The 21,472-nt window shown below is 52.9% G+C and overlaps 1 protein-coding gene across 4 annotated transcripts in view; it reads left to right on the top strand.

Moving 5' to 3' along the window:
• The window catches only part of hivep2a (HIVEP zinc finger 2a), a 276,998-nt gene that overhangs the window by 247,878 nt on the left and 7,648 nt on the right, over positions 1–21,472 (top strand). For all 4 annotated transcript variants that reach the window (XM_085979233.1, XM_085979230.1, XM_085979231.1 and 1 more), the window contains 3 exons: positions 321–478; positions 12,482–12,657; positions 18,920–19,021. In XM_085979233.1, coding sequence (XP_085835359.1) covers positions 321–478; positions 12,482–12,657; positions 18,920–19,021 — 436 coding nt within the window. The remainder of the gene's footprint in view (positions 1–320; positions 479–12,481; positions 12,658–18,919; positions 19,022–21,472) is intronic.

Here is a 21,472-nt window from a genome sequence, read left to right as displayed (position 1 = left end):
TATGATCTGGAATCAGATTCAAAAATATTGTTGAAGAGAGAATTGGATAAATACTTTAAGGGGGGAAAAAATGGAGGGCTATGGGGAAAGAGGGATTAATCGAATAGTTCGTTCAAAGAGCCGGTGCTGGCACGATGGGCTGAATGGCCTCCTTCTGTGCTCTCGGCCTCTCTGATTCCTAATTGGAGAATTCACATTCTCTCCCTGGCTCTTAGCCCCACTGTCTGTGGAGAAAGGTGTGGACCTCGGAAGGGTTAAAACTTTATATCTGAGCTCGGCGAGAGAAAAAAAAATAACAAAATGCCATCTGTCTTTTGCAGATTAAATGGTACGAATCTTCCCAGCGGGATAGCGATGGGGCTGGAAGAAAAGCAGCAGGAAGTTTTGAAAAGGAGAGGGAAAAGATGGAGATGTGTGTCAATAAAGACCATCCAACCAAGCTAATTGAGCCCACGAGGATCAAAATCTTCGATGGAGGGTAAACATCCCACAGAACATAAAATATATATCTCTACTCTATATCTGTTTAGAATTTGTAAGAGTTTTATTACCTTGTATACTAACTTCTCACATTTAGAGTTTTTCAATACTTTTTGAATCACTTGGTCCTGATTTTTGTAAAGTTCAACAGCGCTAAAATGTTGGCACCATAACCTGACAGAATCCTAATATGTTTCCCCTGTGTTTCCTCTTTCTCCCCCTCCAATATTTTCATCTATTTTTGGATCTCCTGGTGATCTCTATCTCTGGCCAAAAAGATATGCTAGCAACCTGCTCCCAGGTGTCCACCAGTGCCGTCCTGATTCTGGCCTTTGGGTGATGGCTTGCACGTGGAGTTGAATTTGATTCATTCCTTGCTGTGTGTCACAGGGCACTGACTCATTGAAGGGTTCAGATGGTTTGTATTGTGTGCAGGATAACACACAGCGAGGAGTGTGTCACAGGGCAGTGTCACAATGAGGGGTGTGTCACAGGGCAGTGTCACACAAAGGGTATGTCACAGAGCAGTGTCACAGCGAAGGGTTCAGACAGTTTGTATTGTGTGCAGGATAACACACAACGAGGGGTGTGTCACAGGGCAGTGTCACAATGAGGGGTGTGTCACAGGGCAGTGTCACACAAAGGGTATGTCACAGAGCAGTGTCACAGCGAAGGGTTCAGATGGTTTGTATTGTGTGCAGGATAACACACAGCGAGGGGTGTGTCACAGAGCAGTGTCACAGCGAGGGGTGTGTCATAGGGCAGTGTCACAACAAGGGGTGTGTCACAGGGCAGTGTCACAGGGCAGGGTCACAGCGAGGAGCGTGTCACAGGGCAGTGTCACAGCGAGGAGTGTGTCACAGCAGTGTCACAACGAAGGGTGTGTCACAGTGAAGGGTGTGTCACAGAGCAGTGTCACAGCGAAGGGTGTGTCACAGGGCAGGATCACAGCGAAGGGTGTGTCACAGGGCAGGGTCACAGCGAGGAGTGTATCACAGGGCAGTGTCACAGCGAAGGGTGTGTCACAGAGCAGTGTCACAGCGAATGGTGTGTCACAGGGCAGGGTCACAGCGAAGGGTTCAGATGGTTATTGTATTGTGTGCAGGATAACACACAGCGAGGGGTGTGTCACAGGGTAGTGTCACAACGAGGGGTGTGTCACAGCAGTGTCACAGCGAAGGGTGTGTCACAGGGCAGGGTCACAGCGAAGGGTGTGTCACAGAGCAGTGTCACAGCGAATGGTGTGTCACAGGGCAGGGTCACAGCGAAGGGTTCAGATGGTTATTGTATTGTGTGCAGGATAACACACAGCGAGGGGTGTGTCACAGGGTAGTGTCACAGCGAAGGGTGTGTCACAGGGCAGGGTCACAGCGAAGGGTGTGTCACAGGGCAGGGTCACAGCGAGGAGTGTGTCACAGGGCAGTGTCACAGCGAAGGGTTCAGATGGTTTGTATTGTGTGCAGGATAACACACAGCGAGGGGTGTGTCACAGGGCAGTGTCACAGCGAAGGGTGTGTCACAGGACAGTGTCACAGCGAAGGGTGCGTCACAGCGAAGGTTCAGATGATGGTTTGTATTGTGTACAGGATAACACAGCAAGGGGTGTGTCACAGAACAGTGTCACAGCGAGGGGTGTGTCACAGGGCAGTGTCACAGCGAAGGGTGTGTCACAGGGCAGGATCACAGCGAGGAGCGTGTCACAGGACAGTGTCACAGCGTGGGATTCAGGCAGTTTATATTGTGTGCAGGATAACACACAGCGAGGACTGGGAGCGATACACCTGGACCCCTCGCTGTGACACTGCCCTGTGACAAACCTCTGGCTATGTGCCAGCCTGTATACGATAGAAAGACAAAAGAAAAATTGCATTGATCTTAGGTCTTCAGTATAAACTCTATGAACCTCTTTGCATTACTGCAGTGAAACAGATCTTAGCTGATGTGGCAGCTTGTGTGCAGTCACAAGAATTGATGGTGGGGTGGGGGGGATCTTGGCTCTGGTTTGTTGGAGGGGCTTTTAATAGTGAGGTTCAGCTATCTCGACTGAGGGAGGAAGACTAAATGTTGAATGCAGTCATGATGTCATTGAGCTTGGCAGTTGACATACATGAAGCGTTGTATCATGATATTTTATCTGCCCACGTGTGCTGCTATATATAGCAATAGTTGCATAGCGAGGCAGACTCATCAGTTTCAATGGGGTGTGATTGGGGAGGGGGGGGTGGTGTGATTTGGCTCGCTGGGTGTGTGTGTGTGTGTGCAGCTTCTGGGCTCAAATCCTCTCACGCACACAAACACGTGCACACGAGAGCGCGCGCACACACACCATGTTCACAAGTGTTCGCACTTGGCGCCTGCAACTGTTCCATAACATCAGCCACTGTTTATGAGAAAAAAATAACAGAGTAACCAAGTGACAGGTAGCAAGAGCTGTGCCGAGCACTTGTACCTCAGCCAGGTTCCTGCAAGCAAAGGTTAAGGTAAAGGGCAGTGTGTTTAACTACTGAATGCTGAATTGTCTCAAAATGTGACAAACGGCTGGTTTGCGAGCTGCTTGTGCAGGTGCTTCTTGCAATGAGGTTAAGTTCCATATTCAATGAATTAAAACCTAAAGTGTTACATCCCCCCCCGCACACCCCACACCTGCCCGCCCCCCCGAGATTCACACAGTGAGATGCGGCAGACTGTTCGGTCCTCGGGAGTTCGTCGCAGTCATGTACGGTTGCCAACTCTGGTTGGATGTATTCCTGGAGGTGCTGTAGGAACAGGAGGAGGCCATTCAGCCCCTCGAGCCTCTTCCATAGAAACATAGAAGATAGGAGCAGGAGTAGGCCATTCGGCCCCTCGAGCCTGCTCCGCCATTCAATGCGATCATGGCTGATCATCCAAATTAAGTACCCTGTCCCTGCTTTCTCCCCATATCCCTTGATCCCCTTAGCCTTAAGAAATATATCTAACTCCTTCTTGAATATATTTAATTAATTGGCCTCAACTGTCTTCTGTGGTAGAGAATTCCAGATTCACCACTCATGAAGAAATTCCTCCTCATCTCAGTCCTAAATGGCTTACCCCTTATCCTTAGACTGTGACCCCTTTCAACGAGATCATGGGTGATCTGCATCTTAACTCCATCCACCTGCCTTGGCTCCATATCCTTTTATGCCTTTGTCTAGCAGAAATCCATCGCTCTCAGATTTAAAGTTATTAATTGACCCCCAGCATCTACTGCTTTATGTGGGAGAGTTTTCCACACTTCTACCACCCTTGGTGTGAAGAAGTATTTCCTAACTTCTCTGCTGCTGGCCTGGCTCTGATTTTAAGGTTATGTCCCCTTGTCCTAGGCTTTCCCCCCCCTGCCCCAGCAGAGGTCATGCGTGTCGTCACATGACCTCCTGTCTCCAACCGCCCTGCCCCCACACTCCTGCCATTGGTCGCCCGGCATGTCCATCTTGTGGCGCCCCGCCTACCCACGGCCAATCGGAAAGCGAGCAGATTCTTCATTTCCCCGATTGGATGATCCTTGACTGTCAATCAAACAGCCTTTCTTTCTTTCCCCCTCCCTCCCTCTTTCCGATATTTTTATCTATATGTATAAAACAGTATGTCTCTCTGTCTGTCTGTCTGTCTCTCTGTCTCTCTGTCCGGCTATACAATCAAAAGTTATAGAGCGTACCTACACATATGTTATATCAAAAGAAAGCTTATCATTAGGGGACTCTCATAGGCATATTTACTTTTTGGTCAGACAAAATTTGTGCCGACGGTATCCAAAAAACGTTCAAAATTCCGCTCATTATCCGCTCATTAGCATCGAGTGGGGGCGGGTTCATTGCGTGTGTGGGCGGGCCATCCTAGAGTTGAGTGACGTGACGATTGACCAATCCTACAGTTCAGTGACCTGACAGTTGACCAATCGGTGCGTGTGTGGGCGGGCCTTATCATTCTGAACTGAGGTGAGTGTCAGCCATCTTGATTCGTAAGTTTATTTTTTTTTCGCACATTCTGCGTGTTTCTTTTCAAATCTAGATTTCCAGCAAAAAAAAAGTTGCTTTTAAAACACAAATTGTTTTTAAAAAAAAAAAGTTAATTAATTTGTAAATCTTTTCTCTAACCTCTATAATTTTCCTACCTTTCACCGTTTTTGCAGGCCTGGAAGCCTGGGCCTCTGTTGCCCAGCCACGCCCAAGCTAGGCACCGCCCCTCCTGCTGGGCCCGCCCCGCGATCGTCGCCATCTTTGTAAAGGCTGGCGGCGCGGGACTGGGCCGAGCGTAGCCATCGCCGCCATTTTGGTAAAGGCTGGCAGGGCGGGAGGGAGCCTAGCGGGAGGTGAGTTGCGGTCACCGCGGGGCTCGGGCTCAGCTGATCGGGCGCTCATCAGGGGTCGGCCCGCAACACATCGACCGGAGGAGCGTCGGCTCTCTCTCTCCTTCCCCGCCCCCCCCCCCCGCGGCTCGGGCGGGGGGCCGGTGCTTGGGAGGGCGGGGCTCGGGAGGGCGGGGCTCGGGAGGCCGGTGCTCGGGAGAGCGGGAAGGGGGGGAAGGGTTACCCAGGCAACCGGGCCCGGCCCTCTCTCAGCCTCAAGCCGGCTCACGCCCGTTCCTGGGGCTTGGCTCCAGCGCAGGCCCAGCCGCAATCGGCGGTCTTGAAGCCGGGGCTCGGGAGGGCGTGGGGCGGGGCTCGGGAGGGCGGGGCTCAGGCTGTTCGGGGCGCTGCGCTCGGCTGGGCCATGTCAGTGCGTGGGGCGGCACGGAGCTCTGCGGAGCCATCGCCGGCAGAGGGGAGAGGGTCTGCTGGCTCCCCCACTCCCTTTCTCCCCACCTCCCTTTCTCCCCCCCTCCCTTTCTCCCTTCCCCCCCTCCCCCCTCCTTCCCCCACCCTTCCCCCCCCACACCCTTCCCACCCCCCCCTTTCCCCCCCACCCCCCTCCCCCTCCCCCTCCACCCCCCCTCCCCCCTCCAGCCCGCCTCCCCTCCACCCCCCTTCCCCTCTCCCCTCCCCCCCTTCCCCTCCCCTCCCCTTCCTCTCCCCTCCCCCCTACCCCCGCCCTTCCCCCCAGTCGCTCCCTCTCTTCCCCCCAGTTCGCTCCCTCTCTCCCCCCAGTCGCTCCCTCTCTTCCCCCCAGTCGCTCCCTCTCTTCCCCCCAAGTCGCTCCTCTCTTCCCCCCAGTCGCTCCCTCTCTTCCCCCCAGTCGCTCCCTCTCTTCCCCCCAGTCGCTCCCTCTCTTCCCCCCAGTCGCTCCCTCTCTTCCCCCCAGTCGCTCTCTCTCTTCCCCCCAGTCGCTCTCATCTCTTCCCCCCCAGTCGCTCTCTCTCTTCCCCCCAGTCGCTCTCTCTCTTCCCCCCAGTCGCTCTCTCTCTTCCCCCCAGTCGCTCTCTCTCTTCCCCCAGTCGCTCTCTCTCTTCCCCCCGTCGCGCTCTCTCTTGCCCCCAGTCGCGCTCTCTCTTGCCCCCAGTCGCGCTCTCTCTTGCCCCCAGTCGCGCTCCTCTCTTGCCCCCAGTCGCGCTCTCTCTTGCCCCCAGTCGCGCTCTCTCTTGCCCCCAGTCGCGCTCTCTCTTGCCCCCAGTCGCGCTCTCTCTTGCCCCAGTCGCGCTCTCTCTTGCCCCCAGTCGCGCTTCTCTCTTGCCCCCAGTCGCGCTCTCTCTTGCCCCCAGTCGCGCTCTCTCTTGCCCCCAGTCGCGCTCTCTCTTGCCCCCAGTCGCGCTCTCTCTTGCCCCCAGTCGCGCTCTCTCTTGCCCCCAGTCGCGCTCTCTCTTGCCCCCAGTCGCGCTCTCTCTTGCCCCCAGTCGCGCTCTCTCTTGCCCCCTAGTCGCGCTCTCTCTTGCCCCCAGTCGCGCTCTCTCTTGCCCCCAGTCGCGCTCTCTCTTGCCCCCAGTCGCGCTCTCTCTTGCCCCCAGTCGCGCTCTCTCTTGCCCCCAGTCGCGCTCTCTCTTGCCCCCAGTCGCGCTCTCTCTTGCCCCCAGTCGCGCTCTCTCTGCCCCCAGTTCGCGCTCTCTCTTGCCCCCAGTCGCGCTCTCTCTTGCCCCCAGTCGCGCTCTCTCTTGCCCCCAGTCGCGCTCTCTCTTGCCCCCAGTCGCGCTCTCTCTTGCCCCCAGTCGCGCTCTCTCTTGCCCCCAGTCGCGCTCTCTCTTGCTCCAGTCGCGCTCTCTCTTGCCCCCAGTCGCGCTCTCTCTTGCCCCCAGTCGCGCTCTCTCTTGCCCCCAGTCGCGCTCCTCTCTTGCCCCCAGTCGCGCTCTCTCTTGCCCCAGTCGCGCTCTCTCTTGCCCCCAGTCGCGCTCTCTCTTGCCCCCAGTCGCGCTCTCTCTTGCCCCCCAGTCGCGCTCTCTCTTGCCCCCCAGTCGCGCTCTCTCTTGCCCCAGTCGCGCTCTCTCTGCCCCCAGTCGCGCTCTCTCTTGCCCCCAGTCGCGCTCTCTCTTGCCCCCAGTCGCGCTCTCTCTTGCCCCCAGTCGCGCTCTCTCTTGCCCCCAGTCGCGCTCTCTCTTGCCCCCAGTCGCGCTCTCTCTTGCCCCCAGTCGCGCTCTCTCTTCCCCCAGTCCGCGCTCTCTCTTCCCCCCGTCGCGTTCTCTCTTGCCCCCAGTCGCGCTCTCTTGCCCCCAGTCGCGCTCTCTTGCCCCCAGTCGCGGCTCTCTTGCCCCCAGTCGCGCTCTCTTGCCCCCAGTCGCGCTCTCTTGCCCCCAGTCGCGCTCTCTTGCCCCCAGTCGCGCTCTCTTGCCCCCCAGTCGCGCTCTCTTGCCCCCAGTCGCGCTCTCTTGCCCCCAGTCGCGCTCTCTTGCCCCCAGTCGCGCTCTCTTGCCCCCAGTCGCGCTCTCTTGCCCCCAGTCGCGCTCTCTTGCCCCCAGTCGCGCTCTCTTGCCCCCAGTCGCGCTCTCTTGCCCCAGTCGCGCTCTCTTGCCCCCAGTCGCGCTCTCTTGCCCCCAGTCGCGCTCTCTTGCCCCCAGTCGCGCTCTTCTTGCCCCCAGTCGCGCTCTCTTGCCCCAGTCGCGCTCTCTTGCCCCCAGTCGCGCTCTCTTGCCCCCAGTCGCGCTCTCTTGCCCCCAGTCGCGCTCTCTTGCCCCAGTCGCGCTCTCTTGCCCCCAGTCGCGCTCTCTTGCCCCCAGTCGCGCTCTCTTGCCCCCAGTCGCGCTCTCTTGCCCCCAGTTCGCGCTCTCTCTTCCCCCCAGTCGCGCTCCTTCCCCCAGTCGCGCTCTCTTCCCCCCAGTCGCGCTCTCTTTTCCCCCAGTCGCGCTCTCTTTTCCCCCAGTCGCGCTCTCTTTTCCCCCAGTCGCGCTCTCTTTTCCCCCAGTCGCGCTCTCTTTTCCCCCAGTCGCGCTCTCTTTTCCCCCAGTCGCGCTCTCTTTCCCCCAGTCGCGCTCTCTTTTCCCCCAGTCGCGCTCTCTTTTCCCCCAGTCGCGCTCTCTTTTCCCCCAGTCGCGCTCTCTTTTCCCCCAGTCGCGCTCTCTTTTCCCCCAGTCGCGCTCTCTTTCCCCCCAGTCGCGCTCTCTCTTCCCCCCAGTCGCGCTCTCTCTTCCCCCCAGTCGCGCTCTCTTTCCCCCAGTCGCGCTCTCTTCCCCCCAGTCGCGCTCTCTTCTTCCCCCAGTCGCGCTCTCTCTTCCCCCCAGATCGCGCTCTCATCTTCCCCCCAGTCGCGCTCTCTCTTCCCCCCAGTCGCTCTCTCTTCCCCCCAGTCGCGCTCTCCTCTTCCCCCCAGTCGCGCTCTCTCTTCCCCCCAGTCGCGCTCTCTCTTCCCCCCAGTCGCGCTCTCTCTTCCCCCCAGTCGCGCTCTCTCTTCCCCCCCAGTCGCGCTCTCTCTTCCCCCCAGTCGCGCTCTCTCTCTTCCCCCCAGTCGCGCTCTCTCTTCCCCCCCAGTCGCGCTCTCTCTTCCCCCCAAGTCGCGCTCTCTCTTCCCCCCAGTCGCGCTCTCTCTTCCCCCCAGTCGCGCTCTCTCTTCCCCCCAGTCGCGCTCTCTCTTCCCCCCAGTCGCGCTCTCTCTTCCCCCCAGTCGCGCTCTCCTCTCTTCCCCCCCAGTCGCGCTCTCTCTTCCCCCCAGTCGCGCTCTCTCTTCCCCCCAGTCGCGCTCTCTCTTCCCCCCAGTCGCGCTCTCTCTTCCCCCCAGTCGCGCTCTCTCTTCCCCCCAGTCGCGCTCTCTCTCCCCCCCCAGTCGCGCTCTCTCTCCTCCCCCCAGTCGCGCTCTCTCTCCCCCCCAGTCGCGCTCTCTCTCCCCCCCAGCCGCGCGCTCTCTCCCCCCCAGCCGCGCTCTCTCTTCCCCCCCAGCCGCGCGCTCTCTTCCCCCCAGCCGCGCTCTCCTCTTCCCCCCAGCCGCGCTCTCTCTTCCCCCCAGCCGCGCTCTCTCTTCCCCCCAGCCGCGCTCTCTCTCCCCCCCAGCCGCGCTCTCTCTTCCCCCCCCAGCCGCGCTCTCTCTTCCCCCCCCAGCCGCGCTCTCTCTTCCCCCCCAGCCGCGCTCTCTCTTCCCCCCCCAGCCGCGCTCTCTCTTCCCCCCCCCAGTCGCGCTCTCTCTCCCCCCCCCCCCAGTCGCGCTCTCTCTTCCCCCCCCCCCCCCAGTCGCGCTCTTTCTTCCCCCCCAGTCGCTCGCTCTCTCTTCCAACAACAACATGCCCTCAAAAAAGCCTCGGCACCGCCGGGCACTCCAGCTAGTAACTAATAAATAAATGTGTTCAAAGAAAATTAAAAAAAACAAAAAACGACTTTTAAGATCCCATGGCTTTTCTCCCGGGGTTTTTTTTGCTCGCAAGAGTGTCCTGGAGATCTATCTTCGACTCCTGTATGGTTTGCAGCCCCCTATACCTGAGCCCCGTCCTGACCACCTGACTTTCACTCTTTCTAACTGGACACCAATCGAGAGCGGCAGCCATCTCGGGTTCTATTTCTTTCCCTGACTAAGACTGCTGAGACTAGTTGTATTTCCACAGCGATCGTCTCACCTAATCACAGAGCAGGGATCGAATGTCAGCCAACCTGATTTGTGCCCTTCACTATACCACACTCCAGATGGTGCATTTCTCCACCAACCACTCAAGCTGTGAGGGGTGTGGTGCGTTCTGGGTTTTTTTTTTGTGACTCAATCACAAAGTTTAATGTTGGTGCAGAGTTCAAGGTTCACTGCCTATCCAAAATTGTTTGCCAATCTCGGGTCAATAAAATAAAATAAAACTAGGGACCATACATATAAGATAGTCACTAATAAATCTAATAGGGAATTCAGGAGAAATTTCTTTACCCAAAGAATGCTTAGAATGTGGAACTCGCTACCACAGGGAATAGTTGAGGCAAATAGTGTTGATGCATTTAAGGGGAAGCTAGATAAATATTTGAGAGATAAAGGAATAGAAGGATAACCTGATAGGGTTAGATGAAGTAGGATGGGAGGAGGCTCGTGAGGAGCATAAATGCCAGTATGGACCAATTTTGCTCTTACCCACAAGTGGAAACACTCTCATCTGTGTCTACTCTATTAAAACCTTTCATGATTTTAAAGACTTATTAGGTCACCTCAGCCTTCACTTTTCAAGAGAATCTGGTTGCTATGGGTAGCAAATGGCTGTGGTTGTTATGAGCAGTGAGTGGCACTGGTTGCTATGGGTAGCGAATGGCACTGGTTGCTATGGGTAGCGAATGGCACTGGTTGCTATGGGTAGTGACTGGCATTGGTTGCTATGGGTAGTGAATGGCATTGGTTGTTATGGGCAGTGAATGGCACTGGTTGCTATGGGCAGTGAATGGCACTGGTTGCTATGGGTAGTGAATGGCACTGGTTGCTATGGGCAGTGAATGGCACTGGTTGCTATGGGCAGTGACTGGCACTGGTTGCTATGGGCAGTGAATGGCACTGGTTGCTATGGGCAGTGACTGGCACTGGTTGCTATGGGCAGTGAATGGCACTGGTTGCTATGGGCAATGACTGGCATTTGTTGCTATGGGTAGCGAATGGCACTGGTTGCGATGGGTAGTGACTGGCATTGGTTGCTATGGGTAGTAAATGCATTGGTTGCTATGGGCAGTGAATGGCACTGGTTGCTATGGGTAATGAATGGCACTGGTTGCTATGGGCAGTGAGTGGCACTGGTTGCTATGGGCAGTGAGTGGCACTGGTTGCTATGGGCAGTGAGTGGCACAAGTTGCTATGGGCAGTGAGTGGCACTGGTTGTTATGGGCAGTGAGTGGCACTGGTTGCTATGGGCAGCGAGTGGCACTGGTTGCTATGGGCAGCGAGTGGCACTGGTTGCTATGGGCAGCGAGTGGCACTGGTTGCTATGGGCAGCGAGTGGCACTGGTTGCTATGGGCAGCGAGTGGCACTGGTTGCTATGGGCAGCGAGTGGCACTGGTTGCTATGGGCAGCGAGTGGCTCTGGTTGCTATGGGCAGCGAGTGGCACTGGTTGCTATGGGTAGCGATTGGCTCTGGTTGCTCTCGGCAATGAATGGCATTAGTTGCTATGGGAATGGAATGGCACTGGTTGCTATGGATAGCGAATGGCACTGGTTGCTATGGGTAGCGAATTGCTTTCACAACATATCGGCATTTATCTTGTCCAAATTCTTTTATCGAAAGAAAATGATGTTTGGCTTTTCTCATTACCCCAAAAAAGGGACAAAAAGTTGGCCAAACTGTTTTATTGCAGTCTGGTGCCACTTTCATGATTTTTTGGGATAAATGATAATACTGATCAAATTTAGCAAGTGGACGCAATTTTTCAGTAGGTGACTGCGCATTGAAAATCACGATTACTTACTGACTGACTTGACACAGTGTTTAGAGGTAGTGTCCCTGTACGGACTCCCAACTGGCAAAACATCTCCCACACCTCAGGAGGACAGTGATCTAATGAATCCCTTCCCACACACAGAGCAGGTGAACGGCCTCTCCCCACGTGTGAACTCACTGGTGTGTCAGGTGTGGGGGGAGATGAATTAGTGAATCCCTACCCACACACGGAGCAGGTGAACAGCCTCTCCCCTTCGGGAGCCATTGAAAGTAGTACAAGATTTTCCCGGATGGTACATCAAGTATGAGGTTATTCAACCTTCAAGGCGGCGGGGAAGAGTTCTGCCATAAATGCCTGATCCCACGCTATCCCAAACCAGCAAATATAACACAGTGCAACAAGAGACAACAGTGTGCACAATCTACAAGATGCACTGCAGCAACTCGCCAAGGCTTCTTCAGCAGCACCTCCCAAACCCGCAACCTCTGCCAGCTAGAAGGACAAGGGTAGCAGGCGCATGGGAACACCACCACCTCCAAGTTCCCCTCCAAGTCACACAGCATCCTGACTTGGAAATATATCGGCCGTTCCTTCATCGTCGCTGGGTCAAAATCCTGGAACTCCCTCCCTAACAGCACTGTGGGAGCACCTTCACCACACGGACTGCAGCGGTTCAAGAAGACGGCTCACCACCACCTTCTCAAGGACAATTAGGGATGGGCAATAAATGCCAGCGACGCCCACATCCCATGAATGAATTTAAAAAAAGGATCCACACTGTGAAATGGCTGGCTATAGCCTTCAGTTAGAACATAAAAATTAGGAGCAGGAGCAGGCCATATGGTCCCTCGAGCCTGCTCTGCCATTCAGTAAGATCATGGCTGATCATCGGCCTCAACTCCACTTTCCCGTCCGATCTCCAAATCCCTTGATTCCCCTAGAGTCCAAAAACCTATCTATCTCAGCCTTGAATACACTCAAAAGACTCAGCATTCACAGCCCTCTGGGGCAGAGAATTCCAAAGAATGGCCGACCCCTTATCCTGAGACTACGCCACCCTAGTTCTAGACCCCAATCTGCCTAATCATGTTATGATTTTCTAAGTGACTTGATGCCACTTCCTTAACAATGGATTCCAGCATTTTCCCGACGACTGACGTCAGGCTAACTGACCTGCAGTTCCCTGTTTTTTTCGCTCCCGGTTAAGATTCTGGAGCAGTTTACCAGAATATATATATTTGCCTTTTATAATAAGTCTTTTTTGGCTTCGAATTCTTCTTTTATAATTTCCATTTTCTTTGTAGGTACAAATCCAACGAAGACTATGTCTATGTGAGGGGGCGGGGTAGAGGAAAATACATTTGCGAGGAATGTGGAATCCGCTGTAAAAAACCAAGCATGCTGAAGAAGCACATCCGCACGCACACAGACCTCCGACCCTTCATGTGCAAGTTTTGCAATTTTGCGTTTAAAACAAAAGGTAAGCTTTGCCTTTGTAGTGTGAGCTGGTTTGGGGGGCTGAGGGGTGGGGGGGTGGCGGGGGTGGGGAGCTGTTGGTTGGTGCTTACCAAACAAGTGGTACTTCTAGATGTCTGTTGTGTTGCACTTTCAAAAGTAAAGAAAGACTTGCATTTTTACAGTGCCTTTCGCGACCACCGGACGTCCCAAAGTGCTTTACAGCCAATGAAGTACTTTTTGAAGTGTAGTCACTGTTGTAATGTAGGAAACGCCAATGTGCACGTAGAAAGCTCCCACAAACAGCAATGTGTGATAATTATCTGTTTTTAGTGATGTTGATTGAGGGATAAATATCGGCCAGGACACGGGAGAGTTCTGACGAAAGGTTCTCGACCTGAAACGTTGACTCCGTTTCTCTCTCCACGGATGCTGCCCTGGCCTGCTGAGTTTTTCCAGCGTTTTCTGTTGTTATCTGGGGGAAACTCCCCCGCTCTTCTTCGAAATAGTGTTGTGGGATCTTTTACGTCCACCCGAGAGAGCAGACGGGGCCTCAGTTTAACGTCTCATCTGAAAGACGGTACCTCCGACAGTGTGGCGCTCCCTCAGCACGGCACTGGGAGTGTCAGCCTAGCTTTATGTGCTCAAGTCTCTGGAGATTTTTTGAAGATATGCCACCATGAATTGAGGGCTTGCAAGCAAACAAAGGACGGAATAATTGGAAAGCCCCAGTTCAAAGCCGCTGGGCACGATGTTGGTGCAAGTCTCGCCATGCTTGAATTGTCTTAAAGTCATAGGAACATGAGTGGGCCATTCAGCCCCTCGAGCCTGTTTCCCCCGTTCAATTAGATCACGGCTGATCTGTATCTTAACTCCATCTACCAGCCTTGGTTCCGTAACCCTTCACACCCTTGCCTAACAAAAACCTATCCGCCTCAGTTTTGACATTTTCAATTGACTCCCAGCCTCAACAGCTTTTTGGGGAGAGAGCGTTCTAGGTTTCCACTAGCCTTTGGGTGAAGAAGTGTTTCCTGCCTTCACCCCTGAATGGCCTGGCTCTGATTTTAAGGTTGCTGACTGTTGCTCTTCACTATCGGGTATTCCTATCTTGCTACGCCACCGTGAATTGCAGGTTAATTATGCGTAACACTCTGCAATCCCAGGACTGATGTTCAGTCCTCCACAAAACTGGGAACTGATTTCTTTGGTCCCATAAAATCCAGTTGAGTCTCCCACTCCCCACTGTCACACACCTGTCCACACCGGATGGGTCTATCAGATGAGATGGTGACACGATTTGTTGTCTAAGACTTGTATGTCACCTTCCAAAGATCCCATGCATTCCACAAAACTAGGAATATTCTGTGTCTCCAGTTGGGTCTCCCCAAACCACCCACCCATTCGCAGGGAGCTGGGCTGTGTCAGGTGGGTCTTCCCAGACGTGAGCTCAAGCTGAATCTGATGGTAAACCGCCTCAGTGAGCTGCTCGATCCTACTTCCAGTTTCCCAACGTGCCTGCCAACCCACACCTCCAAACCCACGCCCCTCTCCCCCGCCCTCACCCCCAATGCTGCAGAGATCCTCGTCCATCATGTCTTTTTATCATCTCCAGACTCATGTTTTCTGACCCCCTCTTCTCTGGACTCCACTCTGGCATAATATTCGACTGCTCCAGGACTCTGTCATCCACATGCCATTCCACACAACGTCCGGCTCACAGATTGCCTCGGTGACCTCCCTTGGTTCCGCATCCCTCTGCACGTCAATCTTGCAGTTCTCATCTTCAAATTCCTTCATGTACTCGCCTCTTGTTCCACCAGCCCTACACCCCTGCCCTGCTCACACCTTCCGTTCTTCCAATTCTAGCTGGATGCTCGTTTCCCCCACCCCCCCCCCACCCCCGCTCCCCCACCCTCGCTCACCCCACCCCTCAGGTTCTGACATTCAGAAGTTTTGCTCCTACATTCTGGAACATAGAAACATAGAAACATAGAAGATAGGAGCAGGAGTAGGCCATTCGGCCCCTCGAGCCTGCTCCGCCATTCAATGCGATCATGGCTGATCATCCAAACTCAGTACCCTGTCCCTGCTTTCTCCCCATATCCCTTGATCCCTTTAGCCTTAAGAAATATATCCAACTCCTTCTTGAATATATTTAATGAATTGGCCTCTACTGTCTTCTGTGGTAGAGAATTCCACAGGTTCACCACTCTCTGGGTGAAGAAATTCCTCCTCATTTCTGTCCTAAATGACTTACCCCTTATCCTTAGACTGTGACCCGTGGTTCTGGACTCCCCGACCATCGGGAACATCCGTCCTGCATTGAGCCTGTCCAGTCCTGTCAGAATTTTATAAGTTTCAATGAGATCCCCTCTCATTCTTCTAAACTCCAGCGAATATAAGCCCAATCGACCCAATCTCTCCTCATACGTCATTCCTGCCATCCCAGGTATCAGCCTGGTGAATCTTCGCTGAACTCCTTCCATGGCAAGAGCATCCTTCCTCAGATAAGGCGACCAAAACTGCACACAATACTCAAGATGTGCTCTCGCCAAGGCCCTGTACAACTGCAGTAAGACATTCTTGTTCCTGTACTCGAACCCTCTCACTACGAAGGCCAACATACCATTTGCCTTCTTAACCGCCTGCTGCACCTGCATGCTTACCTTCAGCGACTGGTACACATCCCTCCCCACATCCCATTGTCTTGCTGTTAACTCTTCCCCACATGTGTCAGCCAGTGGCTCAGTGGGTAGCACACACTTGCCTCTGAGTCAGAAGGTTGTGGGTTCAAGTCCCACTCCAGGGACTTGTAGCACATAAATCCAGTGCAGTGCTGACGGAGTGCTGCACTGTCGGAGGTGGCGTCTTTCGGATGAGACGTTAAACCGAGGCCCCGTCAGCTCTCTCAGGCGGACGTAAAAGATCCCACGGGCATTATTTCAAATAAGAGCAGGGGAGGTATCCCCGGTGTCCTAGCCAATATTTACCCCTCAACCAACATAACAGAAACAGATTATGTGGTCATTATCATGCTGCTGTTTGTGGGAGCTTGCAGTGTGCAAATTGGCTGCCGCATTTCCCACATTACAACAGTGACTACACTTCAAAAAAAAAAAAGTACTTCATTGGCTGTAAAGCACTTTGAGACGTCCGGTGGTCGTGAAAGGCGCTATATAAATGCAAGTCTTTTTTAAAAGCGACCTGTTTTGGTCCCCGCTTCTAACCACCCTCCCAACACCTGCTTAGAACGCGCACCCAATCACGCAGTGCTATGGGAGGTTTTACCGTGTTATCAGCGCTATACAAATCCAGGTTGTTCGGCTCTGGACTAATATAAGTTGTCGTTGGGCAGATGATTTGCTCTCGGGCGTCCACCAATCTCACGGAGAAATAAATCACTCAGTGGTCAACTGTACTATGCCAGCCTGTGCGCAACCTAGCACCTACTCCATCTTAAAACTTGTGTGTAGCCACATTTGAAAAGAATTCTTCCTTAGTCTTCTCAAAATAACACCCTAAATGAAATAAATACATCAATCTTTTTTTTCACCTGGATTATTCCACGCTGTTTTAATTTTACTTCAACAAAAAGCATATTCTGATTGTTAACTTTTCATATTGCAAAATAAAGTCGACTTGAGTCAAGACATTTTTTGGGGTTAGGAACAGGAGTAGCCCCTCGAGCCTGTTCCGCCATTCAATCAGTTCATGGTTGACCTGTGACCTCAACTCCATTTACCTGCCGTTGCTCCGTATCCATTGATACCCTTACCCAATAAAAAATCTATTGATCTCAGTCTCGAAAGCTCCAACATAAGAACAGAAGAATTAGGAGGAGGAGGAGTCGGCCATACGGCCCCTCGAGCCTGCTCCGCCATTCAGTAAGATCATGGCTGATCTTCAACCTCCACTTTCTCGGCGGATCCCCATATCCGTTGATTCCCGCAGAAAATACTCAACGATTCAGCATCCACAGCCCTCTGGGGTAAAGATTTCCAAAGATTCGCAACCCTCTAAGTGAAGAAATTCCTCCTCATCTCAGTCTTAAATGGCCGACCCCTTATCCTGAGACTGTGACCCCTAGTTCTAGACTCCCCAGCCAGGGGAAACAACCTCTCCGCATCTACCTTGTCAATTCCCCTCAGAATCTTATATGTTTCAATGAGATCACCTCTCATTCTTCTAAACTCCAGAGAGTATAGGCCCAATCTACGCAGCCACAGCCTTTTGAGGGTGAGAGAGTTTCAGATTTCTGCCGCCAAAATTCAAGCATTATTCCGCGGCCTGAGCACATAAATCCAGGCTGGTACTTCAGCACAGTGCTGAGAGAGTGCTGCACTGCCATCCTTCAGAGGACAAATGTAGGAAGTCACACAACACCAGGTTATAGTCCAACAGCTTTATTTGAAATCACAAGCTTTCTGAGCGCTGCTCCTTCATCAGGTGAAGTGAGGAGAAGCATATAGGCACAGCATATATAGTCAGAGAAAACTGCCAGATGATTACAGGTAATCTTTCTAACTGCCCTTTATCACACCTCGGCAGAGAGATAATCACAGCAATCAAAGGTGTGAATGGTGTCCAAACAGGTCAGTCAGGAAAACATTACATCAAAGAACAATGAGGTGGGGTCACAAGGGGTCAAATGTTGCAGATGCTGGAGTCTGTATGTAAAACAGAAAAAAAACAAAAAACTTTGCTGGAAATCACAGCAGGTCCGGCTGCATCTGTGCAGAGAGAACAAGCCAACGACGACTCGAGTCTGGATGACTCTACGTCAGGTGGGGTTACATGTAGCGTGACATGAACCCAAGATCCCGGTTGAGGCCGTCCTCATGAGTGCGGAACTTGGCTATCAGTTTCTGCTCGACGATTTTGCGTTGTCGTGTGTCTCGAAGGCCGCCTTGGAGAATGCTTACCCGAAGATCGGAGGCTGAATGTCCTTGACTGCTGAAGTGTTCCCCGACTGGGAGGGAACACTCCTGCCTGGCGATTGTTGTGCGGTGTCCGTTCATCCGTTGTCGCATCGGCGAGACCATGCAGACACTGCGACAACGGATGAACGGACCCCTTGTGACCCCACCTCATTGTTCTTTGATGTAATGTTTTCCTGACTGACCTGTTTGGACACCATTCACACCTTTGGTTGCTGTGATTATCTCTCTGCCGAGGTGTGATAAAGGGCAGTTAGAAAGATTACCTGTAATCATCTGGCAGTTTTCTCTGACTATATATGCTGTGCCTATATGCTTCTCTTCACTCCACCTGACGAAGGAGCAGCACTCCGAAAGCTTGTGATTTCAAATAAAGCTGTTGGACTATAACCTGGTGTTGTGTGACTTCCTACATTTGTCCACCCCAGTCCAACACCGGCATCCACATCATCCTTCAGAGGAGATGTTTACAGCAAGGCTCTGGCTGCCTGGCCCCGGTGATTCAGATGGATATTAAAGATCCCGTGGCACAATTCAAAGATGAGCAAAAAGTTTTTTCCAGCACCCTAGCCAACATTCCTTTTCTTAATGAGCACTAGCGAGAGAGAGAGAGAGAGAGAGAGGCGGCGGAAATCAGCTTAAACAGTCATAAGAACATAAGAACATAAGAAATAGGAGCAGGAGTAGGCCAATCGGCCCCTCGAGCCTGCTCCGCCATTCAATAAGATCATGGCTGATCTGATCCTAACCGCCAATCCACTATCACAGAACCATCTCCTGAATCTAACCGAATTAGACACACGAAATAGGAGCAGGATCAGGCTACACGGCCTTAAATTGCTGTTTGTGGGATTTAACCATGTGCCAAATGGCTGTCGTGTTATTTTTCTTGGTCTGCTCAATAACAGTGAGGACAGCAGCAACTCCTTTAAAGCAATTTATTGTAGGTAAAGCTCTTTTTGAAATGTTTGCACGAAGAGGTTTTCAGTGTAAGCTGACTAGACTTCTCTTTATAAAAAAAAAGGACGGACTGAAGTATAGCAGAATAAAGACTGCATTGCGGTAAATTAGCAGGCTATTAGTGAAGTAATAGATCCATTGGCACTTGTTTTAAAAAAAAATAATAATTAATTTGCGGAGCTTCTTATTTATAGTTGTTACCGTAATGGGGACGGAGCCGAATGAGTCACTGTGCCGGCTGCAAGTTTTGAAGTGTAGCTTGCTGCGCGTGTTGGAAGAAATAGATAGCACCTTGTCGACCTTCAGTGTTTTTTGCAGGCTAATTATCTCAGTGTGGTGACTTTTGTCATTTTATTTCCTCCCCCCAACACCCCCCCCCCATCTTTCTAGGAAACCTGACAAAACATATGAAATCAAAGGCCCACACAAAAAAATGCCTCGAGCTGGGAATAGCTGTGACCTGCACGTATAGCACAGACACGGAAGAAGCAGGCAAGTAAAATGCTGTTCCTCATTTCGCCATGACGCCATTCGGCCCATCACGCCTGTGCCAGCTCTTTGAGAGAGCTCTCCAGTTAGTCCCACTCAATGTTCCCTCTAATTTATTTTCTTTTGGGGGTGGGCGCGCGCGGCCCATTTGACTTTTCGCGCGTACGTGGTTTATTTCCCCCCCCCCCCCCCCGTGGTAAAGCCATTGAGCGGCCCGCGCGCGGGAACTCCAGACCGCTGCGCAGCCGTGCGGCCTCGCAGCTTAACGGGAACATTGGTCCCACACCCCCCACCCCGCCCCGTCCCTGTCCCCGGCTCTTTCCCCAGTGCCCTGCAATTTTTTTTCCTTTTCAGGTATCTCTCCAATTCCCTTTATGAAAGTTACTGTTGAATCTGCTTCCACCGCCCTTTCAGGCAGTGTGTTCCAGATCACAACTCGCTGCGTAAAAAAAAATTCTCCTCATCTCCCATCCCCCCCCGCCCCCGGTTGCTTTACCAATTATTTTAAATCTGTGTCCTCTGGTTACCGACCCTCCTGCCAGTGGAAACAATTTCTCCTTATTTAGTCCATCAAAACCATTCATGATTTTGAACGCCTCGATTAAATCTCCCCTTAACCTCTCTGCTCTAAAGAGAACAGTCCGAGCTTCACCAGTCTCTCCACAAAACTGATTTCCCTCACCCCTGGTACCGTTCCAGCAAATCTCTTCTGCACCCTCTCCAAGGCCTTGACATCCTTCCTAAAACCTGGTGCCCAATTTTCTTCCTTACACCAGTAGCCATTTTAGTATGAGATTAGATGGTGCCGGTGGGCCATTTGGACCTGGGAGGCATCACAGCTGAGTCCAATCCTCTCCTTGCCCTATGTCCACACTTTAACATTTTTCAGCTGGGATCGTGAGATACGAATTTGGAAGCCGGCCTATTCTTTTCCACCTCCTCGGGGGCATCAAGGCCAACTCTTTATGTAGTTTTGCTGTCATTTATTTTTGTTGTATATCCCCGTCTTCAGTCCACCTGGCCTTCTTGACCAGTTTGCAGAAAGCATGGACTCCTAGCTTACTCCTGGATAACCAGCAGCGTCCCTAATTCAAGAAGTTGATCGAGAGACCCTGGGGGAGAAATTTACTGTTGCCCCGTTTAACTTTTAAAAGTTTGAAAAGTTAGCGCCAGGCGCTAACAATTTTAAACATTTGAAAAATTCGCCGTTGGTGCTCTGAGAAGGAAGTGGGGCGCTAACTCAAGCTCTCCACTTCCTTCTTGGAGTGCAATCGGCAGCGGGCAGGGCGGAGACTTCAGCAGCGCTGCACACTGGGCCGTGCCGCACCGCCGCGTTCAAAGGCTCCTTCCCTCCCTTAAAGGGAAGGGCCATCGCCGCAGACTCTGCAATAGAAAAATTACCTACCTGGACCACCAAGGCAGCCGCGATCCCGTGCGATCAGCCCGGCGCTCGAGCAGAGTGCCGGGCTGATCGATCGCAGGCAGGAACCCGCGGGAAAAACTGCAACGAGAAAGGTAAGTTCTTTTTCTACTTACCTCGGCCACCTCGCCTTTAATCATCGCCCCCCCCTCCCAAAGCAGCCGGCCGACCGATGCACGCCTCCTGCAGCTGTCGGTGTTATCGATCGGCGCTGTTGCAGGGGGCGGAAGTCAATTTTGGGTCCGAGGCGCTACCAAGGCGCTGCGCAGCACGATGACGTCACAATCTCGGGCGCAGGAGGTCGGGGCACAATGCTGTAGCACCGCCGCAAAACTCCCGCCGAATATGGTAGGAGTCGATGTCTGCGCTGCGCCCGGTCGCAAGGCCATTTGCGCCCCCCAGGGGCACTAACAGGAGGTGCAAATGTGCCCAATTTCACCCCCTCTATTTCCTCTGGTGGGTGAATCCAGAACAGTGGGGGGGGGGAATAGCCTTAAAATTAGAGCCGGGCCGTTCAGGGGTGAAATCAGATGCACTTTTTCCACACAAAGGGTGGTGGAAATCTGGAACTCTCTGTCCCCCAAAAAGCTGTTGAGGTTGGGGGTCAATTGTAAATTCCAAAACGGACATTGATAGATTTTTGTGAGGCAAGGGTGTTGAGGGATACGGAACCAAGATGGAGTTCAGATGCAGATCAGCCGTGATCTAACTGAATTGCGGAACAGGCTCGAGGGGCTGAATGGCCTCCTCCTCTTCCTGTGTCCCTCTAGCTGGACAAAGTGCAACACTTTCATCCAACTGGGAATTGGGCCGAGACGTTTAGAACCCTTACAGCAAACGCCCTGGGCTGAACTCATACACAGGCCTAGAGTTGGGTGGGAAGCTTTGTGACCAACTGCATGGCGTCACTCTTCCCAGTTTGAGAATTTTAAAATTAGAGGTTAGCATTATAAACAGGGCGGTTACACAGAGGGTTTCTTGCGTAAAAGCCCATTTGACTGTGGGTACATTGCCAGTGTCCTAAACTCAGCGTT

Source organism: Somniosus microcephalus, chromosome 3, assembly GCF_052327205.1.
Source record: "Somniosus microcephalus isolate GS21.2 chromosome 3, FLI_Smic_1.0, whole genome shotgun sequence".
Lineage (NCBI taxonomy): Eukaryota > Metazoa > Chordata > Chondrichthyes > Squaliformes > Somniosidae > Somniosus > Somniosus microcephalus.
This window is presented reverse-complemented; position numbering and strand designations above follow the sequence as displayed.